General features: G+C 37.7%; 1 protein-coding gene across 2 annotated transcripts in view; it reads right to left on the minus strand.

Annotated features, from left to right (window-relative positions):
• Positions 1–1,820: 1,820 nt before the first annotated feature.
• PIK3CG (phosphatidylinositol-4,5-bisphosphate 3-kinase catalytic subunit gamma) overlaps positions 1,821–12,892 on the minus strand; it is a 32,616-nt gene continuing 21,544 nt past the window's right edge. For both annotated transcript variants that reach the window (XM_063308001.1, XM_063307999.1), the window contains exons 7-11: positions 12,569–12,659; positions 10,072–10,202; positions 8,817–8,928; positions 5,993–6,150; positions 1,821–4,314 (exon numbers count right to left, since the gene is read on the minus strand). In XM_063308001.1, coding sequence (XP_063164071.1) covers positions 4,033–4,314; positions 5,993–6,150; positions 8,817–8,928; positions 10,072–10,202; positions 12,569–12,659 — 774 coding nt within the window. In that variant the 3' untranslated portion in view covers positions 1,821–4,032. The remainder of the gene's footprint in view (positions 4,315–5,992; positions 6,151–8,816; positions 8,929–10,071; positions 10,203–12,568; positions 12,660–12,892) is intronic.

Raw genomic sequence — 12,892 nt, forward strand, 5'->3', positions numbered from 1 at the left:
TTGTCAATCCATAATATGGATGTAATAATAAATATTAATGGATGTAATAATCCTTCTCTTCCTCTCCTTTCCAGTTTTATGAACCTCTTTGGCATAGCAACTTACAGTATCTTCATTGCATTACCAAGCCATCACTGAAGTGTTATAAAGCCTGTCCTCATTACAATGATTTTGACACAACAGTGTGAGGCAACTCTAAAAGGTGCTATAACTTGAGAATGGGGATTTTGATGCCACTTTTAGTGACATCAAAAGCAAAACAGCAAAGGAAATTCTAATGTCTATATGTCATTTATTTATGATAATTTTACTGGTCAGGCAGTATAGGATGATTGTTGACAATCCTACAACATAGAATTACTTATAAGGAAACAGTTCTTCTCTCACGACGACTCTAAATGATAATAAACCAAGAGGAAAAAACAACTGCTTGGGAATTTTCTGTATTATCCCAGAAGTGCTAGATCTTTTGTGTACCTGTAAGTTAGCTCACTGTCTCATTGGCATTTACTAGGAACATATGTTGTATGGCAATTCAAGTATTTTGTTATTTTTTATTTATCAAATGTTGCCACCACCCATCTCCCCACAAGAGAGGTTATGTGTTTGCATGTGCAAATATTGTTTATGCAGGATGTAGAAAGGAAGCAGTTTTAAAGTAAAATATATAGGCCTGACAAGACATTTAAACAGCACATTCAGATTGCTTGTGATGCTCATGAAAATACTTTAAAATGCATGTGTTCTATATTAAAAACTCCCTTATTTATGAAAGAAACCATGAGCTCTGTACTGTTAAGCAGAGTTCACTTGCTTATTCTAACTTCAGCACAAAGATGCCTCACTAATGGTTTTTAAAGAACAGTGTAAGACACAGCCTAAATTTCTCTTTACCTGTTCTATTTTTAAAATAGTGTGTTCCTCTTATCCCTATACGAAGTCTTATCATGTGAGCTTTGTTCAATTTCTCACTGACAACATTGTTGAGGACATGACCGAAGGTTGGGATTTGCCCAGTGGCTGATGCTGCTGCAGACACCCAAACTTCTGTCCAGTCCAAGAGCCTCTCCCTGTCCTTGGCCATTTTGTCTTGAGGTAATGGAGAGGCCAAACATCTGGCTTTTGCAGAAACATGTGCTGCATGATGCCCAGTTTTCCAAGCCAGTGGTGAATTATGCAGACTCCTTAGAAGCACGGATTCACCACTTTTTTGAAAGATCTCTCTTAAAAAGAAACAGCAAAAGTTCTCAGCTGGGAAATAATACTAATATTAATAATTTCTTCCCTCCTTTCTGAATGTCAATTAATTTCAGTTCAACACAGAGCAAGTTTCAGACCTGCTTGAACTACAGAATAGTGATTTTTCCTTTAAAACTTACCGCCCCACAAAAGTCCCAAATAACTTCTTCCATCTCCAAGATGGAGATCTTGAAATGAAGGATCTTGAAATCTCTCTTAGATTTACAGAAGATGCCTTTGCAGTGATGCCCGGGTGTGCCTCAGTTTCCTGCTAGCACTATTCTAGAAGCTTAACTATCAGCTGTTAGTTGGCTGCCTTGAATGCACCCATGCAGAGCTCTTACACAAAACCAAGCAAACTCTAGGCAATGACCAGCCAACGTCCATGGCCCATCCCACGTTAAGAAGAGTGATCGGTGGATGTTTTTCCTGCCAATTAGTGAGCATTGGTGGGAGGGCAAATGAAGCAGAGTCGACCAATCACTTTCCTTACCTTGTCCCACATCAAAGCTGTGAGGACAGCACCAGCCAGATAGTTTTTGTCAAAAACACAGCACAGAAAAATTATGGAATAATTAAAGTATATCTATATGAATATTCTTTATTAAGAACATATAAAACTTATTTTTTTTTACTTGCAAAACAGATACAGTACAAACAACTGCATATTTAAAAGGCTATTGTTGGAAAATGTAAAAGGTTCAGTAAACTAGGTTTTCTAATGTAGAACTGCTTATAGGAGAACAATGCAACCGTTTTGGATTCAGCTCCTATCAATAGCAGAACGGACAGTGGTTAGGGATGATGGGAATTGTACTTGAAGAATATCTAAACAGTTACAGATTCCCTGATTAAGGAAATGGGGAAATTAAAAAAGCCTTTACAGTACACAGCAATCTTCTCAATTCTTACCTTTGTCCAAACAATAGTAGGTTACACCTGCAGGTTTTTCAGAAAAATGTTATTGCTTTTTTTGTTTTTAAAAAGCTTGAATTTATTGTGTGACATATTATTTTATTTATTTGTCAAATTTTATCACCACCCATCTCCCTCCAAGCCATTAATGAGAGGATATGTTATATGACACATATAAATAAATATAATTCAACTACGTTTTGGAGAAACACATGCACACACAGGGTATAATTATTATTAGAATTCAAGTTAGACAAATTTATACTATCAAGAGTGCACATTAGAAATTTAGTTATAACTATATAGATTCTCTGTGCAAAGATGTTCACATATTCAGTAGTCATCCTGGATTATCAGGATGAATGTAGGTAAAGAGAGGAAAGTGCCCCATTTTAAAAAATAAATACCTCTATTTTTAAAATATAAAACATAAAAAGAGCCAAAGCACCATACTGCCATGGATATGTAAGTTTCCTTGATTTGGCCCACAATCCAGAGAGCATGTAAACAGTCTGCAGATCTAATGGATCTTTGAGTATGTTTATTTTTCAAACATTAATTTTTAAATGGCCTGACAGAGCACTTTGAATATCAGGAGAATGTAAAAGGCTGTTTGATACAGCAAGAAGGTTGAAAATTAAAAATATACACTGATATACAAGGCTAAGTGCCAGATGTGCCTCTCATTGCTCAAGGGATTATGGGCCTAGTATTAAAATGTTTTAAAATGTTCCTGAGGAAAAAATAACCTTTGACTTTTTAAACATCTGGTAAAAGAAGGAACTCTTGGATGGTATTTCTTCTAGGGTCCAACTACCACTATAGTAAAACCTTTTAAAGTTTCCACCGCAGTTACTACGCCATCAGCATAATGAGATAATTTCACCAGTCAATGGAAAGTACTACCGTTCAAGACGAAAAGTATGTAAATTCAAAATCTAGTAAGCTTTGCAAAGTTTAGGAGGGAAAAAGTCTTTCCCAGAAGATACTTCTCTGGTCTTACAGAACGAAGGATGGGAGGGGGCCCTTCCTTGCCTTTTCCTCAAGGGGGAGAGCAGGAAGCACCATCTAGGCTCCACTGGTGAGGGTTATTGCCCCTCTGAATGACTGAATAACAAAAAAACCCACATACATCACCTAAGAGGGATCAGGTAGTGGTGGCCTTTTCAATTTAGGATTTTCTTCTCCAGATGCAGGTTGGCTCCTGCATCTCCAAAAGGATTCAATGAACCACTCTGTAAGAATTTCCACATTAGCAATTTATCATATCACCCAACCATAACTGTGGTTGTCTATCCCTGATACACCAAAGGAATGGTCCATGACTGGCCATTCAAGAGTATAATTCCAGCATTCTTGCTTCCAGGGAGCCTGATTAACTAACTGCAGTTTGTGCATAACACCAATCACAACATTAGAGTTATTGACTTGGAATGTCATGGCCAAAGCTTGCTTCCCTTAAATAATTAAAGAGGCTAGAGAATCTTGCTACTATAACATTATGCAAGCAGGAAAAAGAGTTAAAAATAGAACTTTGGGTGTATAAATGTGTACAAACAGCCCTAAAAGAATTAAATGGCCTAAGGAGAAAACCATAAAATAAGCTGAAACGAAAAAAAGATTTTGCATTTTCAATGCTACCTATAAATTATAGTTTTAGTTTATTAAACATCTGTGGGAAGCAGGAGTCTGGATTGGGGAGGAGGAAAGGGAAGCACTTCAGCCACATGTTTGCCAATGCTAGCTTAGTGCTATGAACAAAATCCAGATTTTAATAAAGAAAGGGGTGTTCTGGAGAGGGAACATGTTCTTGGAAGCAATTCCAGGTAACAACCAACAAATCCACCTGCAAAGGGTTTATATACTGTAATGCCATCCTTAGGCGGAATGCTTCTCAACTCCTTGTTTAATTCCAAGCACAAGATGTAGGAACCAGTTGAACTGCACAGTCCAGCCTTTATCCCGACAAACTTCTATCTGGTCTAGAAAATACTTCTTAGCATCGTCTTCATGTTTTCCAACCGTCAGTGCATCACGGATATATTCAATATCTTCTTTGCTAGTCAGCTGGGGCATCCCCGTCATTAGCATCATAGAAAAGAGGATGATGAGAAGGTCTGTGTGCTTCCGAAGAGCAAGGTAAGCCCGCACACAAATATCCTATGGAATAATCAAAACAGTCTAGTGAAACACTTTCTTCATTCTAGTTGAATACCAAAATTACACCTAAAACATCTTCCATTTGAAATTAGCACTGGCTTTGCATGGTCTTTTTCAGTTTCTAATCTCAGCCTGAATTGTGGTCCTAAGGAAGAACTTATGACACTAATTGGTCTTACAGATCTGGAATGATGATCCACCCTGCACCAGATTCTTAGAACACGTGGTGAGAATCTGAAGCATAGAAAAAAGAATCCAACAGAGGTGTCCACAGAGTTTGATCCATGAAGTCAAGATGGCAGCTGCAACGATGGGATCAAAGTTCTGCCTGGTTTTATGTGCATCATGCTTCAATTGCATCAATGCAACCACTATTTTTACTTTGTTGACTACCCAGGAAAATGCGATAAATCCTGTTGGACTGATCACAATACCCTTGAAAATTATTGTTCTGTGTACTTGAAGGAAATGCACTGCACTGACCTATTTGAGAAACCACAGATCTAACTCCTTTCCATCACTGACATTTTACACTGAGTTTTTCTGACAAAGGACTCAAGACAGCAGTTTGTTCATGAAAGGTTTTGATTGAGCAATTCATGATAAGCTTTTGAGAAGATTCAGATTAGTTGGAACAGCAACTGGGTTCACTCATAGTGTAAGCTATAATTTTACCCAATGTAAACCAGATCGTTGTTTTGGGCTTAGCAAACAGGCAGACAAGATATGTCCACCTATTTGCAATTGCCAGAGCAATCCCAGGTAACCCTTCAGAAATTCAGTACAAAACAGCAAAAATGGGAGGCGATTTTTAGCTGCTTTTAAAGGACAAAATGCAGACATTAACTGAAGCTTGACACGCTGTAAATCTCTCATGGCTCCCTCCAACCATTTCAATACAGAAAGACTTGCCAAAACTTCCTCCCCATTGGAGTAACACAGCACCAGACATGATTCCTATAGCTAGGAGCTGTCTTTTCTTTTTATAATTAAATTTGCCCCACTGAAAAAAGTTGCCTGCCCCTGTGTATGTTCTGCAGACCCAGCTATTTGCATTTTATTCAATAAATCATGGTTAAAAGAGCCACAAATTACTACGAGGCATGACCAGATCACTCTACTGACAAAATGAATTACTTGAAGAGCAATTATTGCAACTGAAGAAAATAGCGAAGGAAACTCCCAAGGTTTCTGAAACAATATATGGCTCTAAGATGACAAAGGAAACAGAAAAGGAAAGTTTGCATTCTGTATTTCACACAACACAGATATGTTTTATTTAGCACAGGAAGAATTACCTTCAGGTGCTACTTACTGTAGAAGCCAAAGGAAGCTGAAAGATATGGATTTGTGCAATACTTGCTTATATTGCCTCTTATATTTATGCTTTTATTTGTCCAAGATATACAAAATAATCCTACAGGAGCACCAGAAAGGATGCAGTGTCGGTTTTGCAATAATACTCAGTTCCTGTATATTTCAAGTGGTAATTTTGCTGCAGGGAGATACCCCATCATTCATTTTTAAAACTCAAAAAGAACCAGTCTAGTGCTTATGAAAAGGAGCCTCCAAAAACAACTTATCTCCTTCAAACTTTTTTTTACAACAATGGATGAGAACGATTACAACTTTTTAAATCTATGTTACATCACAGAGGTTTATTTCATTGCCAAATTACCTGAAAATTCTGAAAACGCAGACTTGTTTTCTTTCCAGATGTCCCCATGACAAAAAGAAAATCTGGTGTTAACACAAAAGGAACTCTTTCCTTATTAATTCCAAGGAAGCTTTTGTAATTTCCAAGAATATGGCCAAAGTCAATATGAAAGAGATTACCTTGGGAAGAAAAAATCAATATTATGCTGGGCAATTAAAAGCAAGTCAACAAGGCTCCTAGGATGACTTGTTTCAAAAAGCTCTCTTGGGCCTTCCATCTGTACCTTTATTGTATCTTTCTATGGACGGAGGTCTCCAATTTTGTCAAAATCTGCTTTTCTATAATCAAATGACTGTATTCTTGCCACCTTCTCTTCACTCGCCTTATTTGTTCGATCTCCACCCCACTGTCCTGTTCCAGCAAGCTCTCAAAGCAGCCAACAAAATTTTAAATGGAGGAAACCAACTTGGGGGATACGCAACGATGTCAAAATTAACAGTATACATTTAGAACCAAAGTTTGACTAAATAAGCAAAAATGGTCCCCTTATATTTCATGTCATACAACATGGCAAATTCTTAGAATACTTAGAATATGATTTTAAGGGGGAACTAATTGATATAAAGAAAATAATTAGAAAGAATTTTCATGTTTATAAATATGTTGATTCAATAATCAGTCAGGTACAATGGAAAGGAATTTAAAATTTAAATGTAGTTTCCTAATTTTGTTTTTATTGATTTTTCTCTTATTTTCTTTCTTTTAAAATTGTTTTTCCTTCTCCTTCTCCTTTCTATTTCTTTTCCATTTAAATGATTACAAATAGTAGTGATATCATGTGTAAAGTTTTATAAAGATTTCTAGTTATTTCTTAAGGTGACACAAAAAACTTAGTTCTATGTATCAAATGAATGAATGAATGAACACATTTCAAACATGATGGTAATTGCAAACTCTTAGTTGAGGTACTGATATTTTATTCTTTATCCACCATGCCTCCCTCCTATCTTTTTTTAATTCTTTGATGTAGCTATTTTTTCTGTTCCTTTAAATATTTTAATAAACTGTGAAAACAAATTAAAATAGAAACCAATCATAAGTGTTTAAAAATAGATATTAAAATGAGCCTCTGTAATGGAGATATCTTCAAAAGAATTGCTCCTGCCAATATTGCAAAAATGGACAACTTCCTGATGGGAAAGGCAGTTCTTCAGATAAGCTCTATGTCATTAAAGGCTTTAAAACTCAACATAAACACCTTAAAAGATGCCCAATAAGTAGTGGCAACCAGTGCAGATCTTTCAGGTCAAGGGTGAAATATTCCCTGTATCTTGCACTAGCTAGCAGTCGAGCTGCTACTTGCGATAACAGCAACTTCTGGAGATGTTTCAGGGTAGCACCATGTACAGCACACTGCAGAAGTCAAGTCAGAATGTAACCAAGGCATAAATAATCATCACCAAATCCAACCAGTTCAGGAATGGATGCCTTCCTGATGTGATTGTGCAAAGGGGCTTCTCCCCATGGTCACTACCTGTGAATCCAGTGTCAGCTGAGGACCAAGGAACAATTCTGTATTGCAAATCAGTTATTTCTGGGGCTGATTTCATCAGTCAAGAAGCACAAAGATTCTAGCATAGCTTTATCCAGGGTGTGTCAGCTGCCTGCTTCAGGGGGCAGAACCACCATCCCCCCCATCAGAGCATGTAGGATGTACATTTGTCAAAACTTGCCTGCTCCCTTAAGAGCGACTGATGATGGTTCTTCTCTCCCAGCAGAAAACCCATCAATCATTATCCTTAAGTTTTCCCACATGAAATGTATAAAGATAGCCCCAGCCATAGGCCTGAATGGCTGAGGCAAAATAGGGAATAAGGAATACTCTCTATCTAATATCGTGCTGCCTTAGGACCTGGAGGGAAGCACATTAATGCAACCTTGGAAAGAGCTTCAAGGCTGGATATCACAATGGTTGCTCTCTAAACAGACAGTTATTTTCTTTCTGGTGAAGAATTTAAAAATGCATTTGCAGAATTTCAATGGTTTGTCTTCAACAAGACTAAAGCCAGTTGTAGGTAATCTCCAGTGACCCCTGCAAGGCAGGACAGGTAACATCTATTTTCAATGTCCTCCTCTACTGTTAATTTTACAGGGAAAACTATTCTGCTTCTGATAATATTACAGAATTTACCAGCCTACAATGTGTACATTTCCTGCTATCAAACACTGGCCCTAAAATAACATGTGACATTACATTAGGTTCTGCAAAACTCAGGTAAAATAAGGCACACAGTAACTAAACACAGATGAACCTGCTTGATCATGGTCTGCTAGACATGGCTTACTCCTAGCACTAACTCCTAGTGACTGACTTTTTTATTAGCCAAAACTACTCATAGTTTAAGTGAAACATTTTATCTTTAAATCTTCTTTTAGTTAAGATTACTGTTTTATACCTACTCTCTGTTACTTATTGATTTGAACTTCTGTAGTGCTCCAAATTAATAGTTGTTCAGTGCTGATATTTTGGGAAATGTAAGGGTTCGTGAAAAATACCAGAGTGAAAGGAGTACATTGCATCAAACAGAAAACTGGTTATTTATCATTTAATGATCCTTTTCTCTCAATAATCATTTTACACTTCCCAATCACTAACAATTCTTCCATAGGGAAAGAATAACTATGAACCATAAATCACTGCTTCGTTACTTGCAAATGAATGGTAAGCAACAGACAATAAAATAAAAATTCACATTAAAACAACAATCTAATTAAGACATAGCCCAATATCCAAATGCCACTGAAACTGCTGTCACTCATCAAAGTCCACAACATCAAAACTCACCTGATCCTGTGATCATAATGTTGTCATTATGCCTGTCTCCTATCCCAAGTACAAAGGTTGCCACACAATAACCTGCACAAGAATATACAAATCGCTCCACTGCTGCCTGAAACTGTTAAGAAAATGGTTCAGGTTATCAGCTTTGTGCCAAACTGCAGTATACCCCAAATCAATATAATCAAAATTGTTGCTTTTCAGTCATTATTACACTTCCCATCAGGTTGGTGTTGCCAGCTCAATGACCTTCACATTCTTGTGTCTCTGTGGTTGTGATTGTTTTACAAATGTTCAGACAAGACAGAGAATTTACTGAAGAAAAGAAAATGGGACGTGTTCATCAACTCACAAGGCACAATGAAAGTAAACTTTTAAAAAAAACACTGATCTGAAACAAATGCAGGGCACTGAAACATACAGATACTGTATGTATGCTATATATACACAGAGAAAACTCACATATATGATCTCTCTCTCTTAAGTGAATGTTCCTATCCATCCCGTGGCTTTTCTGTTCGAGTCCCAGCTAATTGTCTTATTTAATGTATAGCAACATACAGAGAAAAGGGATATCCCATATCAGTTGCAGGACAGCTCTCAGCCTTAAAAGAAGGATCCTGAGATACAACCTACTTAACAGAAGGACAGTTCGTGAAAGGTTTGCTAGACATGTGCAAATTGCTAAAACTCCTGCAGTATTACAGTCTGTTTTTCCCCCTAAAGAATTTTTTAAGCAACGTTTTTAACATCACAGTTTCGTAACTGTTATATTCATTATATCTCTAAACACATAAAGACTTTCTCTGCATCTTCTCCTAATTTACTAACATAACATAAATGGCCAACAAAGCCTTTTTTAATTAAAAATATTTGACTTTCAATCTTCAGTAATATACTTCCATGATCCCAGGTTTTTAAATGCAGATTTTTCTGATGTAAGCTCTTTGTCTAAAAGAATAAGTAGCTGTCACTGCACACAACTTTTAGTGGTATAACTTTTTTTGAACTTTCTGTTGTGCTTTTTTGATTGAGGAACAACAAATGCTAGCAGATGAAGTGAAGTGAAGTGAATTTTGGGGTGCCATTCTTCTATATTCCTGCTCACAGTAGATTTTAAAAGTTTCATAACTTCTCCTGTTGGAATGAACTGCATGAAAAGTGTAAGAATATTAAAACATTTAAAAAGTACCACTAAGATGATAAAGCCCATAGTGGCCTACAAAGAAATAATACTGTTTTTCAAACCAGGAATGCTTACCTTATCTTCAATTACACACTTCTCCTTAAGCCACTGATTTAGTATTTCATCTTTAAATGCCCCAGTGTTTCCAACTGTGCTTTGCTGGATTTTGGCAATTGTATTAGCATCCTTTACAATTTCAATCATTCCTGTTTTTAACAAAAAAAGCAGGGCATGAACCAATAGTATCATTCGATGTGGCAGAACCACACAATTTCTTTCTCTTCTTCTGCTCCTCCAGATCTGCTACTTTCAGTTCTATAAGGTAGACCAGACTAAGATGCCATATAGGTCAGGACTACTTTTATTGTAACAACTGTAGTAATGGAACCTTGAAAGTATGAATGTGCTTTCCCCCCCCCCCACCTGAATTTTGTGTGAATTAGAATGGGGTGTGTCTGAGATGTTTTCTCAAATTAGTTTCTTGCAATGGGCTCAAGCCCCGCTTATCTGACCATTGCCTTGGTAGCACCTTTTCCTTCTGTCCTTCAAGAACATTCCCTATTCCCTCTACAGCTACAGAGAGACTTGTGGTCCCTGTCAGCCTTACTAGGTAGACCAGATGGGAAACACGACCAGATGAGCTAATTCTACTTTACTGTAAGGTTACATTAACAGAATCTTGCAAGTCTGAAAGTACATCTCTCCCTGCCCCCATCCCCTTTACAGCCTAAAAAACTAGGTTCTGTTCTGAGCCTCTTGCTCTGCCCACGTTCCTGCTGTGGGCTACGTTGCCTTTTATCTGACCATTCCTTTGGATGCATCTCGTTGCCCTGTCTCCCAAGGTCATTCCCACTTACCATTACAGTCCCTCTGGAGGAGATCTGGGGTATATTTAGCATGGTGATAAGGAAGGAGAGAGGAAAGTCTTAATTTGTGATTCGATGGCTGCTCATAGGTCATATGAGAGTCAGTGTGGTGCTGGACTAGAAATTGAGAGACTGTGAGTTCTAGTCCTCTGTAATGGTATGTGGGAATTGATGGAGTTTTTAAAGGTTAATAAAACTTTATTAGTTTTATAATAAAGCAGCTAACAGCAATCTTGCAGAGTAGAAGTGTGAACCAAAAGAGAACTTGCACATTAAGCTTAATTATGTTCAGAAATAAATTCAGTCTTCACACTGTAGTTAGATGAAGAAAAAATAGAGATAGCTTACTTTTATTCAGTAGATCTGGATACAGGTAGGTTCCTGGTAGAAAGCACTTAATCATCACTGGTTCTTTGTAGACACTTTCTAAAGTGTAAGAGCTGCATCCTGCAGCAGCTCCTGCTTGCATGCTTGCCAGAAGGGTAATGGAGACTGTTAATCCCCAAGCCCGAGGAGGAGGAGGAGGAAGTAGAAATCAGGTGACCGATGTGACATCCCACAAGCACAATAGATATGTGTTTACTAGAGAGACCCCCTTATGCTTATGAGACAATGCTGAATTGACCCCTGATAATTCCAACAGGAATGACCTTGGGAGACCGGAGGAAGAGCCGCAGCCTAAATAATAGTCTGATAAACAAAATCTGAGTCCAAAGGAGGGGTGGGGGTGGAGAAAGTGTCTCAGAAGGGGCCCTCCCTAGTTTTCAGGAGAGTAAAAGTGAGGTACAGGAGGGGTACTTTCAGACTTGCAAGCTCCTATTACTGTAACCTTATAATAAAGGTAACGTTGGTACTCATGGTAGGTGCTTCTTGTCTAGACTACCTCTAAGTGCTGACATCCTCCCTCAGGGGGGAGAAGCTGTCTAGGTGACTTTGGGCCACCCACTCTCTTTCAGCCCAACCCAGCTCACAGAGTTGTTCTTGCTGGGAAAATAGGAGGGAGCATTAGATAACCTGCCTTGAGAATACAAAATAAATAATAAATATGTTGTCTGTGACAAGATTCTTAGACTACCGCTATGACAGACATCCCTCCACCTCCTCTTAAACAAAACAAGCCTGAACAAGGAGGGAGAGATAGGAACATGTCACAGTTCATCAATCACCTCATGAGCAGCAGTCAGTATGTCCCCATATTTGCACAACCCCAGTTACACCGAAATGGAAAAAGAAATCGAGGTACCAACTGATAAAAGGATTTAATCTCTGCAGAGCAACTGGAAATAATCTAATCAGTCACCAAGGTCATTTTTTTAACTCAATACTGCCAAGTGTGACATTCAAGTCAAATTAGAAACTGTCAGATTCATTGTGACAAATTTCATGTGCCATTATTTATATTTACTTATGTAAATGAAGGGAGCTCCGTACAGGAAGGACATCTTGTGTGAGATGGCTGTCAGTGTGAGTCTGAACTAGTATGCAACCCACAGATCCAAAATCTCTGGGGTACTCTGAGGATGAAAAGAAACCCACCTATTTCTAAGAACATTCAGTGAAGTTTCTTGAGAGAAAATATTCCAGAGATAAAAAAGCCAGGGAAGACTGCAGTATAATAAGACAGGAATTCATCCCAACACCAAAAGGATTTTAACTCCTGCAGGTTCTGTGATTTTTAAAAGTCCTGGTTTGGGCAAATACACTACCTATTTTATTTCCCGTAGAAATACAGCCATAGGGCAATAAACATAAATCCAGGGATTCTTCTTCCCATATCGATGCCATTATTCGAAGTATCTAATAGGAATGAAAGACAAACAGCATCAAGGGGTTTGTTTGTTTTTTTTATCTTATAAATATTCATCTGAGATAAGTAAGTTATTTCAAATCAAATTCAGATCAAGTTCTTTATTACAAGACAGCAACCCAGACTAAGCAAAACTTACTAAATAAAACCTACAGCGTAGAGCTACAAAATAGGCCGCACAAAATAAAAGTTGTTTCAGCAGGCAGGAACCTAAATGTCAGCC

The sequence above is a fragment of the Candoia aspera genome, chromosome 7, assembly GCF_035149785.1.
Source record: "Candoia aspera isolate rCanAsp1 chromosome 7, rCanAsp1.hap2, whole genome shotgun sequence".
NCBI lineage: Eukaryota > Metazoa > Chordata > Lepidosauria > Squamata > Boidae > Candoia > Candoia aspera.